Source organism: Lampris incognitus, chromosome 13, assembly GCF_029633865.1.
Source record: "Lampris incognitus isolate fLamInc1 chromosome 13, fLamInc1.hap2, whole genome shotgun sequence".
Classification (NCBI taxonomy): Eukaryota; Metazoa; Chordata; class Actinopteri; order Lampriformes; family Lampridae; genus Lampris; species Lampris incognitus.
Window position 1 is genome coordinate 9,276,495 of NC_079223.1, and position 25,917 is coordinate 9,302,411.

A 25,917-nucleotide genomic window follows, 5' to 3' on the forward strand; every position below is an offset into this window, starting at 1 on the left:
TTGCCCGAAAAATGAACAAGCGGATTTTGTGCCACGTCACAGCAAGCATTTTTGATCACACCGATGCTGCTAGCAAGTTTGCTAGACCCAGTGGAAGACAGCTAAGTTATGGTGATGGGAATTACAGGGGTTTTTAGTGAGCCAGATCATTTGGCTCAGCTCAGCAATAAGAGTTGATGTATGATAAACGGTGTATAATAAATAATGTAAAAACATCAAATGCTATTACCCGTGTATTTAATGTTTTATTTACATTGAAACATGTTTTGTATGTTGGTGACCGGTGCAACATACAAGTCTCACCGTGCTTGGCTCTTATGTTATTACCAAAGAGACGTTTCTGTATATTATTTAACAAATACGTTATAGGATCATCCTATTATTCTGTTTTGTATTAATTTCCAAAAATAAATTGGCTCAACAGGAGCCAGCTCCCATCATTCACGGCTCATAGAGTCATCTCATTCGCGACCAACACATCGCTGCTAAAAAGTAAGTCCTAAGTTCATCATACACTATCTCGCTATTATATTTTGTGATCATGGCGCAGCAACAGAGAGTCAGTGCCGTGACTGTATTTGGAAATCCCACCGGACCCGGCGTTGGCAGTCAGATTGGGTGCATACTATCAACCGAAGACATGATCAGCGTGTCCTCCATCTTGGCTGAAGAGATTTCTGTAAAGGGGGCGTGACTTCTAGCCCTTCTTGAAGGTGATTGGCTTTCGCCAGGTGAAATGTTCACTTGTGTTGAACATTTCGCAAAGCTTAGTTTCGGGTACCAGCAAGAGTTAAAGGGAAGGTTTACAAGATGGTTGTGAGACCAGCTATGTTCTATGGTTTGGAGACAGTGGCACTGATGAAAAGACAGGAGGTGGAGCTGGAGGAGGCAGAGTTGAAGATGCTAAGATGTTCATTGGGAGTGATGAAGAAGACCAGGATTAGGAACGAGTATATTAGAGGGACAGCTCAGGTTGGACGGTTTGGAGACAAAGCAAGAGAGGCAAGATTAAGATGGCTTGGACATGTGTGGAGGAGAGATGCTGGGTATATTGGGAGAAGGATGCTGAATATGGAGCTGCCAGGGGAGAGGAAAAGAGGAAGGCCAAAGAGGAGGTTTATGGATGTGGTGAGAGAGGACATGCAGGTGGCTGGTGAGGCAGAGGACGGGAAGAGATGGAAACGGATGATCTGCTGTGGCGACCCCTAACGGGAGCAGCCGAAAGTAGTAGTAGTATCGCTGCAATTAACGCCGCCCATTTGCTTCCTACCATTGTCTTTTTATGCATTCACACCGCAAGTAAATTGCACTTTGCGTTTGGTTAAAACACACCTTTAACTTTAGAGACTTCTGAGGACTTGTAATCAGACTGTCATGTTTGACACAAAAAGGCCATTTTTGTTAGTGCTTTGCCAGGGTCTAGTTTTGTTACCAGCAGCAGGAGTGCTACCAAAATATCCACCAACCTCCAAGCTCACACAGAGGTGTGTGTGTGTGTGAAGCATCCTAAAATATGTTCCGTACTTGTCAAACGCAGTTTTGTCTCATCTCCAGTCTGACATATCACATCTCCACTTTGAGGCAATTTGTGCGTCCATTTTTTTTTTTTTTTTTGCAGAGAGAAGGGATAAGGAAGCTGATCAAAAGGGGAGCTTCAAAGCAGCTCAAAATAAAAAAAAAGTATGTCCCTTGTAGCCTATTAAATGCTGCCCTGTCTCTTTGAAGCAGGCTTCTGGGCCATAGGTGACCAGCGTAATGGACATAGTGCACAATGGTGGTGTATTCTGCAGCCCAGCCAGATGACCAGGGGATCCGGCTTGTCTGAAGTCCTGTAGATCTCATCAGTGTTTAACATGAATGAGGGGTGCCCTCATGCTGGAGAGGGGTGTGAAATGGCCCAGCTAGCGATAACCAGTGGACAGACGCGTGGTATGTTAAAAGTATGTACGAGGATCTGAGTATTTTGAAGTGCTGGACTTTGTTCCAAAATGTGCGTTTCAGTGCCGAGCCTGATGTTCAGACGAAAAGTGCCTGAGAAATGTCACTCCAGTTTACAACGGAGGGAAGCGAGAGGGCAGGGAGCCAAATGGAGTTTAACAATGAGGAGCACGGCCAAATGGAATTTGACAATAAAGGCGGCATTTGCAAGGGTAAAGGGAAGTCTGCGGGAAGTCCCCTTACGGCGTTCATCCACAATGCTGCAGCGGCGTTGTGATAGGTTTAGTTGCTGTTCCCTGATTTTAACAACAGTATAGGGAGCTGTAAAACAGGCGCAGTCTTAACATCCACCGCCTGCTCCCCGGGGAAACTCTACAGTGCACAATGCTATGCCAACTGCTAATTGTGTGCTGACAGCTCTTAGCCACGGGCGAGAGCCATATAGTTTTCTAAAATTGCATTTACATCACCAGTGTCCTGTTGTTCACCAAAGACCAAGACAAAAGGGCACAAAACAACCAATTAAGAAAGGCCCCAAATCCCCTCCGCTGTTGCTGGAGAAGAAAACATGAATGCATAAGAGTCTTTGGCAGCACAGTGTTGAAGAAGACTATGCCAGTGCATTTTGGGATAAATTATTCAATTTTTTCTTTCTTTTTAAAGAAAAAAATGAAGGAAAAAACAATATTTGTCCCTTTGATTTCTCAAAATGTTCCAGTCTCTCTCCCCTCAGCTTCAGCGTAAAAGGGCAACCACACAGGGCTGAGCCGAGCTGCTGTGTGATTTTATTTTATTTTTTTTGTGTACCTTCACATTGCTGACGGCAAATCTTCTGAGTTTCACAAGAGCCATTTTATGTTGGCTTGTTGTTGTGCTGCACTCACGCTGTGCCAACGGGGGAGTAAAACACATGAAAATCAATAGCATCCCCCCCCCCAAATAAAACCAACAGACAAGAGAATGCAGTCTGCCTTTTTTTGACAGATGATAGTAGGGAATTCAGATTCTGTTACATCTGTTTGTCTCTTTGCCTGTCTGTCTGTCTGTCTCTGTATATCTACTACTATCTGTCTGTCTATTTTAGGGTCGGTCTATCTTCCAAGGGAGAGAGGGAGCTAAATGACAAGTGTGTGGTTCTCAGCCACCATATGGCACTTGTGAGTGCAGCTGGGTTTTCTGCACACAGCCTCTCGTACGGTGAGCTGGGAGCGACGGTGGCACAGTGCTAAATAAAGCAGCCGTCACCATCAATACTTAACACGTCGCAGCCACGCAGGAAAAGCTATTCGGAGGAAGGAGCCTCCGAGTTCAACATAATCAAGTAAACAAGGGAAAAACTGTTAAGATAAGCTTTTTTTTTTTCTAAACTTAAAAACAGCAAAACATATTTGATGGGACAAAACAAGAAATCAGGGGACAAAAACAACAACATCAGTAAAGTGGGAGGTACTGTCAGTTCTAACAGCTTCTCTGTCGCTGTACTCTTGACTTCTCCCTTTACTGCGGTGAGATTGAGATTGCTGTGATGGCCTGCTGTTTCTCTGCCTCTTCCTCCTCCTCGTCTCCGTCGTGGCCGGCTTCAGAACGCTATTACAGCCGGTCCCCCTGCCCGCCTCTTTGGCCGAAAGAAGGCTGCTGCCGTGAAATATCCTCCGCGGGAGCCTCCCACGGAAAAAAGGAGCAGCTCTCATCCGACAATCAATTCCCAGCAGAGGGCCGCTTTCTCTTAAGGAGAGGAAAATAAGAGGAGCAGACTCGCCATGGCATTTTTGAAGCTCTCCAGACAGCTGAACAATTGCCAATTTTACTTATTTATTTTACCTTCATATTGAGCAGCGTATTTGAAGCAGTCAAGGGAGCAGCATTGCTTTTTGACAGGATTGCTTTTTGGTAACATATGGTGATGCTACTCCCGGTGACGTTGTAATGGGAAGTGATTGTGGAAGGGTTGGTGCACGCTGCAGCGTGGGTTTGGGTTACCGTCGGGGTATTGCATGAGATCCAAATGATTTTTGAAGGGGGGAAAACTCGACCAAAGTGTGACTGGGAAGAAGGATGAGCTGCTGTTTCTTTAAACTCCGTGGTGTTTGCATCTGGGTAGCCATTAAATCTTACCTTTGGTGCTAAGACACTAGATATTGATTCCTGTAAGAGAATCACACTGCATGAAGAAAAAACAATTTCTGTTCACAACTCAGATTTATTTATTCCTAGCTTTAGGCTAAGAGAGCCTTATTCTAATTTATGGGTGTTCCATGAGCTTACTGAAGCGGCTGCCCGCGCCCAGAACTTGCCAGAAAAAAGCATGCTAGAGAGATATTTCAAACTCAAAAAAAAAGAAGCCCCAATTTCCATTTTAAAGTGCATTATAAATATTCATCAACAAAGGATCTTGGGTTCTGATTCAATTTGGTGAGCCTTTATAACATCCAAAATATAAAAGTGGGAATCTCATTGCTGATTCAGAGAAATATGAGGCGTGCATAGCCTGAATGGAAAACAAAACAAAAAAACCCCAAAAAATTGTTTTTATTAACCTCACACATCTCTATTATGCGTACATATTCTGCATTATGAGAATATTTGTGATATCCGTTGTTCTGGCATTTCACTCATTGATGTTAAAAGTTATTAAGAGTGTTAATAAGTATCTACTACTACTACTACTACTTTTGGCTGCTCCCGTTAGGGGTCGCCACAGCGGATCATCCGTCTCCATCTCTTCCTGTCCTCTGCATCTTCCTCTGTCACACCAGCCACCTGCATGTCCTCCCTCACCACATCCATAAACCTCCTCTTTGGCCTTCCTCTTCTCCTCTTCCCTGGCAGCTCCATACTCAGCATCCTTCTCCCAATATACTCAGCATCTCTCCTCCACACATGTCCAAACCATCTCAATCTTGCCTCTCTTGCTTTGTCTCCAAACTGTCCAACCTGATCTGTCCCTCTAATATCGCGTTCCTAATCCTGGTCTTCTTCGTCACCCCCAGTGAAAATCTTATCATCTTCAACTCTGCCACCTCCAGCTCCACCTCCTGTCTTTTCATCAGTGCCACTGTCTCCAAACCATATACTGGTCTCACAACCATATTGTAAACCTTCCCTTTAACTCTTGCTGGTACCCTTCTAACACAAATCACTCCTGACACTTTGCTCCACCCACTCCACCCTGCCTGCACTCTCTACTTCACTCCCTGTGACTTTGGACAGTTGACCCCAAGTATTTAAACTCAGATGCCTTCGTCACCTCCACTCCTTGCATCCTGACCATTCCACTGTCCTCCCTCTCACGCATATGTATTCCGTCTTGCTCCTACTGACTTTCATTCCTCTTCTCTCCAGTGCATACCTCCACCTCTCCAGGCTCTCTTCAACCTGCACCCTACTCTCACTACAGATCACAATGTCATCCGCAAACATCATAGTCCACAGAGACTCCTGCTTGATCTTGTCTGTCAACCTGTCCATCACCACTGCAAACAAGAAAGGGCTCAGAGCCGATCCTTGATGTTAACAGTTAGATTAAGTATTATATATATATCTACTCATATATTTTTGTAATGTGTGTGTGTGTGGTGTTAGTGTGTGTGTGGTGTTAGTTGGTGTAGATAGCGGGACCGAAAACTAAAGCATTTATGATCCTAATTCTTTTTGGAGGTGGTAGGTATTGTCCCAGAGAGTAAGGGAAAAATCCCAGAAAACTAAAATTATGCATAATTATGCATAAATATGCAAAATATGCACTTTTCTAAAAATGGCTAAAAACCACTTTTCTCGGCATTTCAGATGATTCTGAGCATCTTTGATTTTTTTCACCTATATAAAAAAAAATTTCTGGGACTTAGAAATGTTTTGGCATTATGCAAAATCTATGCATTTTTGCAACAATGCACTTATGATCCTAATTTTTTTGGAGGTGGTAGGTATTGCTCCAGAGAGGACCAGAAAAATAGCAGAAAATGTAAATATAATTATAATAATTACACATAATTATGCAAAATATATGCATTTTCTAAAAATGGCTAAAACCACTTTTCTCGGCATTTCAGATGATTCTGAGCATTTGGGGGAGGGAGTTGGAGTGGGGGGGGGTTTAGGGGCAGGGGGAAGGCGGTTAGCTGGCAGGATGAAGAGGAGGGAGATTTAGACGGGTGGATAACCAAACCGCTACATTGTAGCGGGGTTCTTCTAGTAAGGATATAATACTGAAAAGAGTACTAACAACAGATAGGATAGCGCTGTAGTATTAATTACAACTATCTAAGCTGTACAGCTTGGCATTAACCTACTATAGGATCAAAACAAAAGATTAAGTAGGTGAACGTGTGGTAATGATTGCATAAGCAAGCTATGATAATGAGGTAAGTAAAAATGAATAAAAAAACAGGCTGGTTTTTTAACTGTAATGACTGAACTGGGGCTCAGATGTGTTGTACTTCCTTCCACACATGCAATATGTGAGGAGTGAATGATGTGACGGGAGGCATTGCATGCAGCTGGGAGCGGGTGGATCAGTATGTGGATGTGTGGGGTTTAAATGCTGAGTGGAAGGGTGTCTGTCATTATTGTGGCTTGTTGCGGGTCAAGTGGTTAGTGAGGAGTACATAGAATGTACACGGGTGCTTGTGTGCTTCTGTTAGTGCAGTGTTTGAAAGCGCATGTAAAAATGTGTTGGGGGGTGTCTGGGTGGCGTGGCGGTCTATTCCGTGGCCTACCAACATGGGGATCGTTGGTTTGAATCCCCGTGTTACCTCCGGCTTGGTCAGGCGTCCCTACAGACACAACTGGCCATGTCTGCAGATGGGAAGCCGGATATGGGTACGTGTCCTGATAGCTGCACTAGCGCCCCTTCTGGTGAACTGGGGGGAACAGCATGATCCCACGTCCCCCTGGTGAAACTCCTCACTGTCAGGTGAAAAGAAGCGGCTGGGGACTCCACATGTATCGAAGGAGGCATATGGTAGTCTGCAGCCCTCCCCAGAGTGGCAGAGGGGGTGGAGCAGCGAAATAGGGTAATTGGCCAAATACAATTGGGGAGAAAAAAAGTATTAAAACACCTCATTTAAACGCTACACACTTTTTTTTGTTTTTGCATTTTTCCGCAACTGAAATGTAAGTGACCTCAAACTTCTTTGTCCTCAAACCTGATTCAAAATTCATTCTTTCCAAAATGACACACCATCATATTACCCCTTTCACTGAAGCAGATTTAAACTCTTATGTTCATGAACAACCAGCCTGATTATAGTTATTTTATTTAATAAGGGTATTGGCTGGGGAGTCATTTGGTCCCGTCCTGTGAACAGCTAGGTTGTATTTGGCTGTGACTCGGAGCTCTAGCATCTGAGGCAGCGAGGCTCTCTCCAAGTCCCCTCGCCAACCTAACAGAATGCAATCTGTCAGCCATCAGGAATGACACCACTGTTTACCGCATGACACTGCCGCCACAGAGCAGCCGCTGGTAAACCCAGACAGTGACAGACACCGGCGGGCACAAGCAAGACACAATCAACAGGCTGGGGTGAAGCGTTTGATGATGGAGCGCTGGTAGCGTCTGCGGGACGTGTTCCACGAGGCTATTCGGAGAGGATGGAGAGGGCTATCTCACATGAATCTGCTTGGACTCTTCACTCTCGGCCTAAATTAAGTGAACGTCAGTGAAAGTGAGATGGAGGTGAAAGAGTGACTCAGACCTTGGTTTTTGCACGAAGGCGGCTGGGGGAGGTGTAGCTCGCTTTTCTCTATCTCCTCCAGAGAATACACTTAATCAGCAACAGTGAGTCACAGCAACGGGGGAGTGGGAGGTGGGGGTGCTGGGGGTTAAGGCGAACTTCCTACATGGTTCGCAGAAATCTCAGCCATCCCGCGCCCGATTGAGTGGGGTGTTGAGAGTTTTCTAGTATGGAACGGCTATTAAATGGTACGTGAGGCATGTCTTACCTTCCATCTCCACTGTGCATTTCTCTGTGTCCTCCTCCGCCGCCTCCTCGTCCTCCTCCTCTGCACACCTCTCTGCAGCAGGCTGCTCCTCCTCTGCTATATAGAAAATAAAAACACTGATGTTTTCTCACACTAAACATCCACATAAACTCATGGCTGTCTATTTACAGACAAATGACCATGCCCTCATGGAGTTGGCATGGGATGAATCTATATGTTCTTCGATTCGTGCTGACCTTCCAAGGCTGTCGTTGGTCTTGTGTGTGTGCGCGCGCACTCATTTTTGTATCTCCATGCCCACATGGACATGCATGTGCGTTCTGCGCATTGCAGCCCTTGTGACAGACTAAAACTGCATTACTTCTTCTCAGTGCTGAGACGGAACGAAAATAAAAGGGTGATAAAAGGGTAATTTCTAAAACAGCAATTTAAGAGATGGATAACCTTCACCGACTACATATATTGGGGCTGATATGTGACTGCAGTGGAACCAGACTAGGATCAATGCTATTATTTGCAAATAATTTTTTCCAGCAGTTATAGTGTGCTTAGATGCAGAATGAGTTGAGTGTGCTCCATATAGCACCACAGTAAAACTGAATGATCGGATAATTATGTGAATGTTTTTCAGAGTTGATCTAGTATATTATTTGTGACTGGTAACTTACCTGGTGCTGCTATGTGAATTGTCCCGAGGCACTGAAGCAAGGCAATAATTAAATCCCTTCCCTACCATAAATTTCCTAGTTCAGAGAGTCCTCTATAATGTAATGTAAGACCCGAGACTTGTAACCTGCAATGGCTTCACAAACGGAAAGATTCACCCTCCCGCATAGTGCAGACATTTATATGTGAAGTGGTACAACTAGGGTGAGCGTACATATGGCCAGGCACGGCGTTATGGGTGGGCCTGACGGTCCTAGGCCCTCCCACTTTTCACCAGGCCCACCCTACAATTTTCCTACCCAAAAAAAAAAAAAATTTTTTACAAATTTTCATTTAGTCATAAATGATTCGAAATCAGCCAATAATCGCATGATTTTGTGCTAAAAATAGTTTTTATAAACATAATTTTATATGTTGATGTTCATGCGTAAGCAAGTTCATGAGACACGTGATGTTCGACGCCGGCGGGATAGGCTAGGCTAGTTCCAACTGCCATACCATGAAATGCCTTTGCAATGCAGCCGACTTTGTTGCTAGATGGTCTGAGGCTGAGCCATGTAAAAAAGAAAGGCCGATGTTCATTACTACAGGAGGCCTACTCTGTGACGACAATACATTGAAATCGAAAAAAACCCGGTGTTAATGAAATCATCTAGCATAGCCCATTGTCTTGTGATCATAGAGATTTGTAGACTGTGATTGATAGTGATTGATAACGAACTCTAGTAGCACGTCTTTACATGACAGATAACGTTATGAGCGAGTTCTGAATACTGGCTCGCTGCTCTGCTCATGTTAAGCCCAATTTATACTCCAAATGTCGGCTAGCAGACAGATGTCTCTCGACAATTTTGACGTCATGAGAGACACTTTCCCTCAGGGCCGTCGTGTACATGACACATTTTCTTATGTCGCAGACTCGCGCACATTATGTCGCTTAGCTGTGATTGGATAGTTGGATTGAAGGGACGAGGTGTTCGAGCGTTGCCATAGTTTTGCTTGAGAGCGTTGCTGACATTACGCGCGCTCATTCATAAAAAGAACACTCGCTACTGTTTACAACACAGCGCGTGACGCGAAACGTTTCCATAGATACCAGGAGACAGTCAGCGACATTGCGACAAGCATAAACGCAACAACTCGAGAGACACTTTTTTGTCTGCCGGGAGACATTTGCCTGCTAGCCGACATTTGGAGCATAAATTGGGCTTTACTCAGGCGTTCCAATTCAATTCATTTAAACCTCCTTCCCAAAGGGGACTTTGCATGCCCTACGCAACGCTGTAATACCAAACTGCACCACTCTAGGTAGCACGTAGGGTGGGTATTGGGACAGGGCCTTTGATTGGACTGTGGTTGCTTGGTCACAGACCTGTTGCACCCTCTATTGGTCGGTCAGGGATAGAATTATAATTTAAAATGGTCACTCACTGGCTTTCAACGTTGGCAAGTGATGGTACTGCTGCTGTTCAAGCAATATATATTTTGCACTGAGTAATTTTTAACATTTTGGCTCATTTTGTCAATGTTGCATGAATTATGAGGGGTATTTGTGATTACATTTGTTATTCTATCTGGCTCGATTTTGGTCTCAAAATGCAGCAAATTGATGCATTTAAATTGTCAATATTGAAAAATTTTCTTCTGGGGGAGCATGCCCCCGGACCCCCCTAGGGAATTCCAGGTCCATCCATAATTGGCCTGGCCCACCCAAAACTGAAATCCTGGAGCCATGCCTGCATATGGCGGCGCGAATTCACGTATGCTGCAGCCTCACCCAGTACTGTCCATACAGCATCTTTGTCCTCGTCTGCGTTTAAGTTCTGCCTTCGTTTGATGGCTGGGAAAGCTTGATCTGCTGCGTCTGGTGGGCCCAGGGACCACGGCCCCTACCTGGAGCTGCGGCCGAGGAGGTAACACCGAGGGTGGTCTGACAGGACGTGGAGGCGGGGCAGGCTATACTAACTGCTAGCCCATGCAGACTGGCAGTTCCAATAACACCGAGGACGGTCTGGCAGCAGCCTCGCTTGGCATTGGCTGTGATGTTTTTGGTGTCATGTGGAGTGCGGGGAGGTGTGTCGAGGGTGTCTGGCTGGGAGAGCCTGGTCTGCTGCGTCTGGTGGGCCCAGGGACCACGGCCCCTGCCTGGAGCTGCGACCGAGGAGGTAACACCGAGGGCTCTGACAGGACGTGGAAGCGGGGCAGGCTAAGCTAACTGCTAGCCCATGCAGACTGGCAGTTCAGTCATCCTGGCTGGCGTTCGTTCCCTTGGACAGTGATTTTTTTTTTTTTAGCTTGGATATATGTGTTAGTTTTGGTACATATGTGTTAGTATGTGTGATCTTGTAGTTTTTGTCTTTGTGTTGCACTGCTGTGGGCTGGGAGAAACTGTGTCACTTCATTTCATGTACTTCCTACATGAAATGAAATGACAAAGTGTTCCTGATATGTATACAGTATATACTGTACCTTTTTCGTCCTTGTCTTTGTTGTTGCCGGCATCTTTGTCTTCATCTTCGTCATTGTCGTTACTTTTGTCTATGTCTTTTGGGGCATTCGCTTCGTCCTGGCCTGAATCCTCGTCTGGCGGTAAACAGACGTGGAGAGGGAGAGGGTAAGCTGTGCAGGCCATTATCAAAAATTGGAGTGAACTTTTAAACATGGTGTCCTGTGAGGCACAGAACAAGGCCAGGCTTAAAGCAATGTCTGACTTTTGTCAACGAGTGCTGATGGAAATGGCTAACAGATATTTTAACATTAATGCGTTGACTGCACTTTTCCCGTTTGATGTGCACCAAGGTTGAAAGAAAAGAATGAAAACCAGGTAGAAAGAAAGGATAGGAGAAAGGTACGCCAGTTCAGCTGCTTACAAAGTAACTAAAACCACATAATTGGACACACAATGAGCTGTGGTCTCATTTTCACACACGATATTCCCTGCGCGTGTGCGCTCGCACACACACACACCAACATATTTCAGTTAAATTAGACTGCAGGTGCTGTTTTAAACCTGCCATGAATATCTAACTTGCCAAAAAGCTTTTCTCTGTCTCTTGAGGGAAAGTAATTACATTTCTCTGGTCATGGATAGTGTCCCAGTACTGCATTTGCCGGACCTGTTCCATGGAATATCTGCAAAATTTATGTTCGGAGGAGCGAAAGGCTTTATCTGTTACATCTAAGACAATAAGAAATTTGAATTAAACACAGAGGGCAGGCGAGGCGGTACACACTGGCAGTATGCAAATGCAGAATCTTAATTACATCTCAGCAGCACAGCAGAACTATGGCGCTTGCTCTTAGCTTTGGCCCTGTTTTAAAGCACACACATCCATGCACTTACACATACACACTTGGTTTCACAAACCCCGGTTTGCACGCTATAGCTATGGACAGCAAATTTGCCAATAAATGATATTCAAAGGGAATGGCAATCGGCGCAATACAGCAAAGGAAAACACAGCAGACACATGATGGATAGATTCCCCCAGGAGCCCCCAGCCTGTTGGTCCTTCCTTTGCAGAAGAGCTCCGCGGGCAGTTATATATACTGACTAATACCATTGATTACAGTGCACACCAGCAATTTCTGCTCTGCTAATAAGACTGATCAGGTCATTAATAAACAGACAATCAAATTGAGGAGGGAGGCCAGCAACAAAACATGGCTGCATGCTTGAGTTACACTTCAATATCTGCACACTAATGTAGCCCGCTGATTGAAAGCAGCTCAGCTCCTACGCTGCTCTCACCCTCCAGAGGTTGAAATCATCAATATTTTGCATCGCATCCCTTCTCACTGTGTGACACCTAGATTGTGTGGTGGTATTCGACACGCTGACAAAAGGACATGACCCCCCCCCCCGCTACCGCCGAGTCCTTACAAGAGGGCTGTCTCTAAGGGAACTGCACTATACCTTGGTTTGGACTCTCCATCTCCACGTCTGCACTTCCCACAGCGTCTGGAAGCAGAAAAGTAGAAAACGTTTGAGTTCAGTGCGAGTGACTGGAGATGAATTGAGCTGGCTTTCGATATCACCTCAAACAGCCTTTTTTCATTACATCTCTTTGTGTAGCTTTGTCTTTGTGCTGCCGTAGGAGAGCAATGGAACCACAAAGACATGCATAAATTAAAGGACAAAAAAGAACTGAGAGAGAATTTCACTTCCAAAAGGCATACATAATTGAGGGATTTCTTTGTTCCGTGCTTGTGTGATAAGAGAACTGTTTTTAGTTTGAGTGGTGGCACACAGGATGGAGAGATGGAACTGGAGTAGTCCAGAAATTTCATCTTCAACTACAAATGACAAGTAGCAGCATGGACAGACGGGAGGGCTCAAAGCATCTGTTTGCTGTAAAGGGGCGCATTACCCTTCTGGGCCTCTTCTTCATTCCCTGTTTCCTCTTCACCTGAAAATAGAGAGGAAGAAGTCCCATGTCAGCCTCGAAACATGCAAAGAGGTTTCAGAACATGACACATATTTTGCAAATATAAATGTATGCAAACATAAATATAAATATGCAGTATAAGATGCAATCATTGCCCAAAAATTACCGTAATACCCCTTATTGTCGGTAAAGGGCGTGACTTAAGGAACAACCTCATCGAACGCTGTTTTTTACTGTCACGGCAGAGGTCATGGAGTTGCCACATCAGTGCAAATAGAAGATTAATCCTGGAACTTCTTGCACAGTCATTACACTTGTTGAGCAACGCGGACTTGACCTGGTGAAAGCGCAACACTATCCGTGATGCCAGAGTAAAATCTGCCAATTCCTACCTCCGTGAGCGGAGCCGGCCCAAGGCATAAGCAAACTAAGCGGTCGCTTAGGGCCCCCGCGCCAGCAGGGGGCCCCCAAGAGCGCTTGAAATGTCAAACACGACAGGTTGATAAATATATATATTTTTGTGTGTGTGATATATGGTTTATTTTAAGACTTTCCAGCACAGTACGTCATGACAATGGTATGGTAACGATCAAGCATGGACATAATACTGTCGGTGGTGGGAGGTGGCTTTAGCATGGGGGGCGGGCCCCAAATCAAATTCTGCTTAGCGACCCATAAAGCCTTGGGTCAGCTCTGTCCGTGAGTCAGAGCACAGTAGGCATGATATAGTATAACTTTTGAATTTCAAATTACAGCAGTTATCCCAGTTTTCCCCGGTGCTCATTCTCTCTCTCTCTCTCTCTCTCTCTCTCTCTCTCTCTCTCTCTCTCTCTCTCTCTCTCTCTCTCTCTCTCTCTCTCCCTCTCTACATACACACACACACACTAGCTACATATGTGCACACACACCAATGACATTTGGGACAAATTGAGTAAATGAAAGCCATGACACCAATAAGTGAACATGCTCCACAATGGCTATTGTGCAGCTTCTATAATTGCTTTTTTAACAAGTTGCAGAGAAAAAAACCATTTTTTCATATCTATGCAATTTTGCCCTGCACTCAGAACAATAAAAATGCCAGCCTCCATTAAATGGGGGAGAGACCGGTCCTATCAAAGCTGCCTGTTTGTCTCAAGTTGCTCTGTCCATCAAACAGACTGCTGGTGACATGCAGTAGATGGCAATCCTTTTTTATTAATCATGATTGGCACCGCGGGACGGAGCCTCAGCCATAGGGTTGAAAAGAATACTTCACCGGGATGGTGGGTTAAGATGAATGTTTCATTCAGTATGTGGTCAGACAAAAGGTTGCTCTACTTTTCAATATTACGCTCGACTGTGGTATCTGTCCGTCTCGGCCGATTCTCAACAACAGTCTATCAGATAAGACAAAGGGCTGAATGCAATTTCCTCCATGTAATTCAATCATTCCTATTTGCCCTATTGAATGGAACAGTATGCGGCTTGTGATAAAGGGTGCTAATGTGTGCCAGATTTGAGAGCGCACACACACAGACACACACACACACACACACACACACACACACACACACACAGCAGAAAAAAGGCTCTGCTTATGGCAGACTCGGTTTAGCTGAGTCAAAGCTGTCCAAGTGGAAGCTCCACCTCCACCTTGACCAGGCTGTTTAGTCTTGAGTTGCGGCCAGCAGGTGGCAGCATTGTCACAGCGTTTCCTTACTCAACATGGCTCGACCCTCTCCTTCCTGTCTATGGAATTATTATATTTCACATAGAGAAATGGGTGAGGCATGAGTCCACATCTCCAGCCTCTAATTTCCAGCACTTCCACGAGCGTGGTGTGTTTCGTGTGTTATGTGAGGGACGGGGGGGTAGTGGTGTTTTAGTAAAATGGTAAAATCTAAATCACACACACACACACACACACACACAACACACACACACATCCTGTTACATGATTTATTCATGTTGACATCAGTTACAAATGTATCACATGGGCATAAACAATTTAGATGCTGATACGAAACCCACCGGCTACATATCATGTGCCCTAGTTGCACGACCATCAGGTGCGGAGGGAAACATCATCTAGAGCGAGGTACCGAAAGCAGCGTCTCCGTTACACACTACAAGCAGAATCACCACGCTAAGAAAACACATGTGCGCCACACACACACTCGTGCAGTCATGCTTACGCTCACTCTCTCTCTCTACACACATGTACACACTTTCGATAGCCTAGTTAAGCTCTATCCCTTTTCCTGACCCCGTCTGCTTTGCTTTCTATCAAAGCCAACTGGAGCAAAGGATGAAAAAAAAAAAAGATAAAAAAGAAGAATGTTGAAAAATTCATGAGACCTATGGCAAATAAAATGGGCTCTAAGATGACCAACAGCTGTCATTCAAAGACTCCTTGTATGTGAAACCAGTTGTGTGTCTGTGTGCGTTAGAGAGAGAGAGAGTGTGTGTGTGTGTATTGGGTGTGTTTGTGAGTCATGCTTGACAGCACGCCGCCGAGTGAGAGATGTCGTCCCGAGGAGAAGAGCCTTTGATTCGCTGTGCTGGCAAAGAGCTTGTTTGAACACGGAAAAAAAGCTCTTCATCCATCGTGGCCAACCAGGCCAACAGTCACTTACACTCCACTACTAATGGAAAACACACGTTCACCTCTCCATCGACGCATCCGTCCTTGCCCCCCGTCCTTTCATCCGTTCATCCATCTATCAGTCCAGTCACTCCCTCTGCTCCTCTTGGTTTGTGCGATCGCTCGCCTGTCTTCTCGTCGCTTCTGTCGATCCCAGAACATCTGACGTACCCAGCCAAGTGACCCAGCCGGGCATCGATCTTCGGTTAAGTGTCAACATTTTCACTCTGCCCCGTGACATCCACTAATCCCCATAATGCCCGTTTGATATCAAATAATGGACACTGTGGAGCGACAGAAGTGTGACCTCATGGTGCTACCAAATATGAGACACCGTCCCCAGTGTTTGACTTTGTGTCCCAACTCTCCTTTTTTTCCCCCCCTCCTTCGATTTCTCTCGGCGTCTGCATGCTGTTCTTGGATTTCACGTGGATTACATCACAAAGCAGCTCATCCGACACGCGGGGCAGAAACGGAGTCCTCTGCGGGTCTTTGCCTTGTTTTCGAACATGGTTTAAATGTTGCTGTTTAAATTTGGATGTCCTGGTTCATCATTGATAGCGGTTCTTAAAGTAAATTTGTCTTTTCACGTCAGACCACTGAGACCGAACCAGTATTCTGTTCTCATTCTGTCCAGGGAAATGTGTGGAGTGAGGTCTGATAACTGTGGTCCAGAAGCCTGTGTAGGATAAATAAGAGATGCTGATGCAGAAAGTTTCACTGCATTCACTTTAAAAATATTTTGTTTGAAAGCCTCAAATACCCTGGACCAGGGGCGGTAAACCCCCTTCAGAGTAGATGTGATGGCTCAAATGCCTATCGATTGTCTGATACGGTGCAAAATTTAGCCTTGTGAACAGTGAGCATAACACAGCATGACTACCACCAAACAGACCAAAACCGGCTTCCGGTAGGTAAAAACAATCAGAATCAACTTTACTGGCCAAGTGTGCTTATTCACATGAGGGATTTTGACTCCCAGAGGCTTCTACTTGCATATATCACTCACAAAAAACAAAATAATAACTAGATACTGAAGGTAAGTAAGTATGCACAGCAGGTATATCGCTGCTATACAGAGTCTCATTATGGCTGAATAATTAACACTAGCACAACCAAGGCCGTCATTATGACCGTTTTGGATTTTTAAAGTTCAATAACTTTGTGAAAGAAAAAAAAGATACAGACCTGCCGCTCCATGAACGCTCCTAAAACTGCATATACTTGCATTAAAATGAGTTTTAAATCAATTGCACAAAAAATATCTATATATGATAAGATCTACCTAAAACGACCGACCGGTCAAAATGACCACTCGTAATTTGCGCATGTTCGTGCGCGTCATGGCAGTATTTATTTATGATGTGTGTTGGTCGCATCATTTCTTTCGCGAAGTTCATTGCTCTGCCCTAGAAACACACTAGCGTTCTCTGGTGCAGAGAAATAGTCTAAACTTGATTTTTGATTACAACATGTAGGGTTACAGATCCCGTTTTAGATGCACCGTGACTACTACCAAGGCGTTGCAGTATTTACAGGCGTTGGACAGCGGCCATGAGAGAGCTGAGCCGCAAGGCAAAGTTCCCACTTACCAGTCAATCTTCGTTCCAACCCTCACCTATGGTCATGAGCTTTGGGTAGTGACTGAAAGGGTGAGATCGCGGATACAAGTGACTGAAACGAGTTTCCTCCGTAGGTGTCTGGGCTCAGCCTTAGAGATAGGGTGAGGAGCTCGGCCATCCGGAGGGAGCTCGGAGTAGAGCCGCTGCTCCTTCGCATCGAAAGGAGCCAGTTGAGATGGTTCGGGCATCTAATCAGGATGCCTCCTGGGCGCCTTCCTTTGGAGGTTTTCCGGGCACGGCCAACTGGGAGGAGACCCCGGGATAGACCCAGAACTTGCTGGAGGGACTACATGTCCAGTCTGGCCTGGGAACGCTTTGGGATCCCCCAGGAGGAGCTGGAGGGTGTTGCTGGGGAGGGGGGACATCTGGAGTGCCCTACTTAGCTTGCTGCCACCGCGACCCGACCCCGGAGAAGCGGCTGAAGATGAATGAATGAAATGAATGGACAGCAGCCATTTTAAATTATTTGAAAAATAGTATTAAAGTTGTTAAAATGTTAGTTTTGTGTCAGTCATTTCTTAACAGACATACTAACATATGTAATGCATTAATATCTCAATTGGATATTATCTTGACAGAATGTAGAGTTGAAAAACCATTCTAGTAGTTTTTAAGTTCTGGTCATTGTTTGGGACCGTTTCAATGGTTATTTTCAGTTCTTTTTTTACATTTCACGTTTTATAGGCCTTGTGATGTTCGTTAGATTAGCAATATGTGTTTTCTGTTTTGTTTCTCAGGTAATATTTTCACTTCCTCAATTTTGCTATTCAAGTTCGACCATGTCTCTCTGAAGTTTAAATTGTTTAAAAATGGTATTATAGTTGTTAAAATGTTAATTTTGGTGTCAGTCGTTTCTAACAGACATACTAACATATGCAATGCATAAATATCAATTGGGTATTTATCTTGACAGAATGTAGAGTTTAAAAACCGGCCATCAATCTGGCCGCCCGTGGTTGTTTTAGGTAGGAGTAAAATCCCGGTCTGAAATATGTACTATATATATTTATCTAAAACAAGATGGTGACATAGGGTCATCTTGACATAAGGACCTCTAATAAGGACTCAAATATCTAGCTTCTAGATAGCATAGACTCTAGAGTCTTCTAGTTCTAGCTTCGAGAGACATTGTGCAGCCCTTCGCAAAGGTCCAAAAATGTCTGTTTGATGTAACGGACACTCGGTCTATTATTTTTGTTTGTTTCAATCGCCATCTGCTCTGTGATATCTTGACACTAGAAGAGTCTCTCTGATAAATCCTTCCTATGTGCAGCATACAGTCGGATCGGAGCGAGCCTTTGCAGCGCAGCATTGTTTGATTCCCTTCCTGCGAGAGAGGTTGTCTCAAGGACTGAGTGTTCCCATGCTAGAAAGCTGTGCCAAGGCCTTTTGTGAACGGATTAGTTACTATTAAGCTGCCGGGACTGATAAATTAGGATTTATAAAGATTACTACAAAATACTTGTGCCCTGCTAATGCTGATGATTGAATTTTGTGAATTATATTGAATTACTGCTGTGGATTATGGAAAGGTGCGTCGAAAAGGGGTGAGAGAGAGAGAGGAGGCGATTTGTTATTTGTTGAACAACACAGAATATACTGGCGTCCTTGATGTACCTGTGCTATCTGGGATCAGTCTAATGTGCCGGATTCACAATCAGGTGGAAGGACTGTTTCCCGAAAGAAAACAACAATGACTCCTATCTTCAGAAATCCCCTGCAACCTTAAAGCTTGAAGACAAATGGATGGTGTACGATTTTAATTGCTTACTGGGACCCTCCAGTGTAAGAATCTAATTATCTTTGGTCCATCGTATCAGAGAAGCCTATAATTGTTTCAATATTACACATCCAAAGGGGCTGAAACTGCAGAATAGCCAGATAATGGCTTCTTAAACAAGTTTCCTGCTTTTTAAAAAAAGGGAAAAAAACATTCTTTCACTGAAGACCAAGCTTCATCTTGTATTCATTTCCCCAAAGAGGATCTTGGCACTAGAGAACGATGGAGATTACTGACCAAGAACAGACTCCATTACTTCACACGCACGGGGGAAAAAAATGCTGTTATAACGCTTTGCTGTGGGTTGCTTCATTTAACACTTGTGCGGTGTGCTTAAACCAGCCCGGCATCATTAATAACATTTGAACAAAAACAAACACGGCTGCAAGCGTCCATGCATGCAGCTGAATGCACTTGCTCACAAAAACAAGGCACGCCTCTTATTGCTGTCGTCGGTTTCATCCTTGCTTTTGGATTTCTTAAGACGGTGGTGTGCTACCTGGAAATAAACAAACACCGATTCAATTTTGTGGCCGTGACACGTCAATTAGCACTGTCACCTAGTCCCAAACCCACCCCTGCACTGTGCCCTGTCACATGGCCGTCACATGACCATCTGGTCAATGTCGAACCCTGAGATAAGAGGTGCTGGGTGGAAGATGGGTTTTTTTTTGGGAGATGGTGTTGAGCCAAAGTTAGCCTAGCGGTGATAGTTCCGACTTGGTTGTTCTGTCTCGGCTGACCACCTCACAAGAACTTGGGGAAGGAACTCCATGGTAGTTTATATTGCTTTGTTTTATACCTGTCTTGACAAAAAAATGACTCCACTGGGGGGGCAAGAGAGAGAGAATGTGAGGCTTTGAGGCCAACTCCAGAGCATATTCTGGGACAAAAGCACCATTCCACGTGAGAATGGCAGTCATCTGAACCTTTGAATAGACTCCAGGCAGCACTGAATCAAACCCTGGCTGATGGAGAAGAATAAAAGGCCAGTGCTTGGCACCAGCGTAAAGACCCATCAAACAAGGCCAAACTGGACCGGGCCAGACCTGGCGTGATGATACAATAGGACCAGGCATCATCAGGGGTCATTTGGCTCGGTACATGCTGGCACGATGATATTATATTCTCTGCAGTTTAAAATAATAGTTTACACAGCAGCAAACAGTTGGGAAGATAATCACTTAGGCAGAATAACAGGTTCGCTGAGCCAAGTCTTTAGGGTTTAGCCGTTATGTGCACGTCGGATCACTCAGGAATAACGCGTTTTACAGAGCACTTATAAAGAACAGCCTTTTATGCTCACCCAAAATGGAGTCTCGACGGAAACACAGATGCGTATAATTGATAAATCATGAGGGCGACTTTAGGGGGGGAAAACATTTTGATAGCGCCCAGCGTCTCAGATCTCCTGTAATCTGAACACTCCCTCAGATGAGCGGTAAAACTAACGTTGTTCTGTGCTTAGTTGGTTGCACATGTACGATGACGTGTTCAAGGTGCACGGCAACGAGACCTGGCAGGGCTCCGCTCCGAATCCCCTTGTCCTCTAAAAGGAAGTTGGCGTGTGGTACCGTCTGTGACCTACTGTACTTTGGAGAAAATAGTGCTACAGGCTGTACCGGTTTTTTTTTCTTCTTCTTCTTCCCCAATCCTTTTATAAAAAGAAATGTCATTTTCAGTCTACCGAGGGCGGGGGGAAAAAAAAGAAAAGAATAAAAGGAAATAATAAAACTATTGCTAAACTCAGCAGAGTCTTTTGTTTCCCGCCATTCAAGCCATACACAGACTTGAACGATCCATTCGGTTTGTGTCATTGCTTATTCAGGACATCGGCGTGCAGCAAAATGTCAATAGTTTATTCCGATAAGCAGTATCTGGGAGTTTCAGGCCGTGTGTCAAGATGGCGAGGTGATAAAAGCATTATGTGCTGACAGTCACACTCGCGCGCTCGCCAGGCGTGCGCTACAGAGGGGTGCTGCTCAGCCGTTTCTTTGTCCCGCTCTCTTCAGGTGGTCTGAAGGTATTGTGCCGGTAAGATGGATAAAGACACTGGTGTTGGGAATTGGCTGCTGACGCGAGCTTGTGTAATGTGATGTACCTGACATGAAGTATTTTTAACTGTGATGTGTCAGGCCCTGGGGTTCAGCTCGTCACCAAATAAATTAGCATTCAATTTCATCTGCCGCTTCAGACCTCGCAAATCACTGTCACGAGCTTAAGCTGCGGCGCACGCCTGTGCTTTAATAGAGGTGTTCAGGCAAAAAAAAAAAAAGGCAACCATGAAATATTCTGTCAGTCACCTTCCTTCAGCTGTCCTGCTGTGACCTCCTTATCATCATCTGACAAAGAAAAATAAGAGCGCCTTTGAAACCGTGCTATTGTGCACGTGCACAATGCAGCAAGTCGTCGAGGTTTGTCGCCGTGATTACGATGTGGTTAAAGTATCTTCACGCCGCACTTTACCGGCCGGGCCAGTCACACACCGAGCCCTGTTTAGTAACCCCCACCCCCTTACAGTCAGACTGCAAGCATAAACCTAGCAAATGAGAAACGCTGCATGTTCACATGTCCAGAGGCCCACTGCAGTAACACCCCCCCCCCTTCCTTACCACACTGGCTGCCAAGCTAGTACATTTTTCCCAAAGCCTTTCACGCCTTCTTGCCATTTCCCCACCAGACAGCCTTGAAACTGGTGAGTTATTGCACCCAAATTGGTCCGTGTGTGTGTGTGTGTGGTACGTAGGCATTCACAGGACATTCCTTTTCAATTAAACATGCACTTGCAAGACTGGCACAAATGACACAAAGCCCCCCCCCCCCCAATTTCCTCAAATTAAAGGGATTTCAGGCAGAGCTGAACGGATGCTCTTTTTATTGAGGAAAGTAAGAACCCTCTTGATTTTCTTGCTCTGGTTAGTCTATTGTGTGAGGCAGACGGAGTAAACTAGCACCGTTTCTGCGTGGATGAGCTGAGATGTACAGTGGAAGATGGGATGGAAGCTTTGGATGGCGCCTCCGGAGGAATTGCAAAGAGTGTGTGTGTGTGTGGGGGGGGGGGGGGCACAGAAGATGGATGCCTACTTGCAGCCCCTAGTGTCCCCTCTCTCACTCACACACACACATGCACTCTTAGATCCCGTGAGGCTGAACATGCCTGAAAACACTTTGAGGCATGTCACTCTGCATAAGTGTGTGAGTGTATGTGTGTGTGTGTGTACACTTGTGCGAGTGTGTATGGCTTATACAGTTTGTGAGTGGGCATGTGTGCCTGGGTGTGCTTGTGTTAGCAGGCAAAGGCAAGTGTTAGCTTTGATGAAAGGCTGTTGTCATCTGCTCTCCAGAAGAGTAACCATCAGCGCTCCCGGTGGATCGTGGGACAGGCATTTCTTTTGTACAACACTGACTAAAAGAGTACAGTGCATTAATCTAACCCTGCTTGGGGGAAACAAAGGAAGGCCCAGTGATACCTGCATAACAATAGTGCGAGGATGGAGACGGAGCATTTTAACTACTGCAACGCAACGGTAATGTTACTCATAGCTGACATGGCCGATATTGTACTATCACGACTTATTTAACGCTCTTCTTGTTTGTTTCTTACAGTGGGTTCTCAAACCTTCATGTGTATCCTTTTTTTCCCCCATCAAGCAGGGAGGAAAGCAGAGCGCCCCCCCCCCCTTTCTCCCAAATTGTATCCGGTCATGGGCAGCATGATGGCAGTGGTTAGCGCGGTTGCCTCACAGCAAGAGGGTCCTGGGTTCAAGCCCCGGGGTAGTCCAACCTTGGGGGTGGTCCTCTGTGTGGAGTTTGCATGTTCTCCCCGTGTCTGCGTGGGTTTCCTTCGGGGGCTCTGGTTTCCTCCCACACCCCAAAGACACGTAGGTCAGGTGAATCGGCCGTACTACATTGTCCCTACGTGTGAGTGAGAGAGTGTGTGTGGGCCCTGTGATGGACTGGCGGCTTTTCCATGGTGTCTCTCTGCCTGCCGCCCAATGACTGCTGGGATAGGCTCCATAATCCCCGCGACCCTGAGTAAGGATAAGCGGTTTGGATAATGAATGTATCCGGCCAACTACCCCACTCTTCCAAGCCGTCTCGGTCGCTGCTCCACCCCCTCTGCCGATCCGGGGAGGGTTGCAGATTACCACGTCTCCTCCTATACATGTGGAGTCGCCAGCCGCTTCTTTTCACCTGACTGTGAGGAGTTTCACCAGGGGGACGTAGCGTGTGGGAGGATCACACTATTCCCCATAGTTCCCCCCCAAACAGGCGCCCTGACTGACCAGAGGCGGCGTTAGTGTAGCGACCAGGACACATACCCACATCCAGCTTCCCACCCAGAGACATGGCCGATTGTCAGATTGTGTCTGCAGGGACGCCCGACCAAGCCGGAGGTAACACGGGGGCTCAAACTGCCGATCCCCGTGCTGGTAGGCAACGCCCCGGAAAGCAGAGATTTGAACAAAGTACGGTAGTGAAATACAGGAAGACACCCTAAAACGAATCAAATCCTTTTCCAGCTGGGGACAAGAGATTTGTGCTAGCTGGCTGGCTTGCTCAACATGCTTTACTATGACTGAAGAAAAAGTTACCAGAAACAGTCAGCTGATAAATGAAGACGTGTTTCACAAGCCCTAGAAATGGTAATCAAGATTAAATCCGTCCAGTAGACCGAGTTCTCCCCGCCCTTGCGGTCTAACCTAGGTGTCCTTGGAGTCTTGGTGCTTGTTTCTGGTTTTCTCTTATTCTCTTCTCTTGTCCTCCAGGCTAGCATGTGAATCAAGTTAGCAGAATTACCTATGTCTTAAGACCGCACCCTGGGTAATGGCTACCATGGCTGCAGCTGAGTAACGAGAGACGATGTCCTTCAATAGAAGGGAGGGGATGGAGTTATCAAAAGAACTTTTTTTTTTTTTACTTGAAAGAAATATTCATTTCTAATCTCAGCCAACCACGTACAACAAAAACTACCCAAAGGATCTGCAGCCGCTTCCCCCATTCGGTGTTGTTTTGCTATTACTGCTACTTGCAGCAAAGCAAAACTATTTTAAAGAGGGGTTATCCATTCTGGTGGTGTAATGTAATCTACGTGTAAATCATATTGAAGCACCCTGACTTGGATTACAATGGATACATGGTACAGCAGAAACTGGCAGTTGACCTTTTAATGAGGTGAGACGGACTTACGGATGCTACACAGAGACATTTGTTTCATACAGATTTCTTCAATTTGGAAATACCTTTTCCTGGTACCAAAATGTAAGGGACGGCAAGAATATACTGTTAAATAAGTTATGAATCTGGTATAGAAATGCAAACCCCCCCCCCCAAAAAACAAACTAAAAACCAAATTGGTTTGAAGTGGTTGAAAATGTAAACACATCAGTTGCAGCTAGAAAAGCACTATATAAATGCAATCCATCCATCCATCCTCACTTTTTTTGGATTATAGACATGTTATCTATGCATATGCAACCCTCTAATTTATTGCGTGCTACAGCTGTGCCTCGATGGTTGCCAAACCCAACCGAGACAGTGGTTGCCAGTGTGTATCCCCAGCTTTCATATCGCTAACGCGCCCCCCCCCCCCCACCACCACCACCACCCACCCACCCACAGGAGAGCCAGGAGATATCTGCACAGGCTTCATTTTCACTCCTTTCAGGGTCACTGCAGCCCTCACTGTGTCTTACAAAAAATAGCATTCGTATCAAGACAGACACTGTGCTGTCAACAAATTACAGGCTTTACTTCTCTCAATGCATGACATGGAAACTACTGTACAGGAGAAAGCTTCTATTAGAGACCGCGTGGGGTTCGCATGCATGGTGAAGATGAAACGCGTAAGTGCCATGTAAATGAATGTCAATTGGAAAGGCACTGAAACAGTTGGGGGAGAATTCAGCGGCCCCTGCAGAACCGTGGGCACTGTTAATATTGTCAGCACTGTGGCTGATTGAAGAGAATGGGAGACGGGGCTGAGCTCGTGGGCAGCCACCCAGATCATATTAGCGGAGGAGTGAACCAAGAATCAATTTCGACATGCTTTTAGTCTCCAAAACTACAGCTGCCCGACTGCCTCCAAGCTCGCAAATAATACCCACAATGTGCCAAGGCATGCATATCGTCAATCACAGTTTTATGAGGCAATCTGAATACCTAATGGAATTATGTCAAATGATTAATGGCATTGATTAGGCTCTACATTTAAATCAACTGAATGGTTTTACTCATCGCTATTTTCAATTTTTGGACAACCGATTTTCCATTCTACATTTAAAGTTGTGGTATTCCCCTCCGGCTGTGTTTCAGATAACACAGATGCCGACGGCTGCTCCCAGACAGCGTGCCTCTCATGGCAGGTTCCAGACAGGTGTAGTTACGGCTATTGTAAGTAATTGATACATCATTATTTTACTGCGAAGGAGCTCAGTGCGCGAGGCCATGAACGAGGGGCGAAAGGCACCACAGAGGAAACGCGAGGTTCGCTCTTGGCCAACTTAGTACCTGCATGTCTCTGTATGCGTGCAGACAAGGTCGATGCCTTGATTGTGGGGGCCTTGGGTTCGACACAACAGGACAACAAAGGGAGTTGTGATGTCTTTATTCATGAGAGCGTTATTGGATATCTACACAAAAGCGGTTTACCCTTGTGAATTGTTTAAACACAGTTCCTACTAGTACGTGAACAATACCAACAGACCTTGAAAAATGTCTGTCTGTTGTTGCACCGTTTCGTTGTAACTCGGGTAAGAATCTGTGATAAATGATTGTGAAGATTTATTTTCAAGTGTCGTATGTATGCTGTTTGTGGATGAGCCTAGGGGTATACAAGTGTGTGTACACGTGCTTGTATCAACGAGTGTGTGTGAGTGAGCTCATCAGCACAGGCTATTTTCTTTTCTTTTTTCCAGTTTTCTGCTTCTGCTTCTCATATTGACAGCTTTGAGGAAG

At 45.4% G+C, this 25,917-nt stretch overlaps 1 protein-coding gene across 2 annotated transcripts in view; it reads right to left on the reverse strand.

Annotated features, from left to right (window-relative positions):
* Positions 1-25,917, reverse strand: part of macrod2 (mono-ADP ribosylhydrolase 2) — a 622,428-nt gene that overhangs the window by 21,852 nt on the left and 574,659 nt on the right. Inside the window, exons 10-13 of one of the 2 annotated variants that reach the window (XM_056292387.1) lie at positions 12,915-12,953; positions 12,461-12,505; positions 11,014-11,127; positions 7,879-7,971 (exon numbers count right to left, since the gene is read on the reverse strand). In XM_056292387.1, coding sequence (XP_056148362.1) covers positions 7,879-7,971; positions 11,014-11,127; positions 12,461-12,505; positions 12,915-12,953 — 291 coding nt within the window. Of the gene's footprint in view, positions 1-7,878; positions 7,975-11,013; positions 11,128-12,460; positions 12,506-12,914; positions 12,954-25,917 lie in introns of both variants that reach the window. The other variant, XM_056292386.1, reaches the window with a different exon arrangement.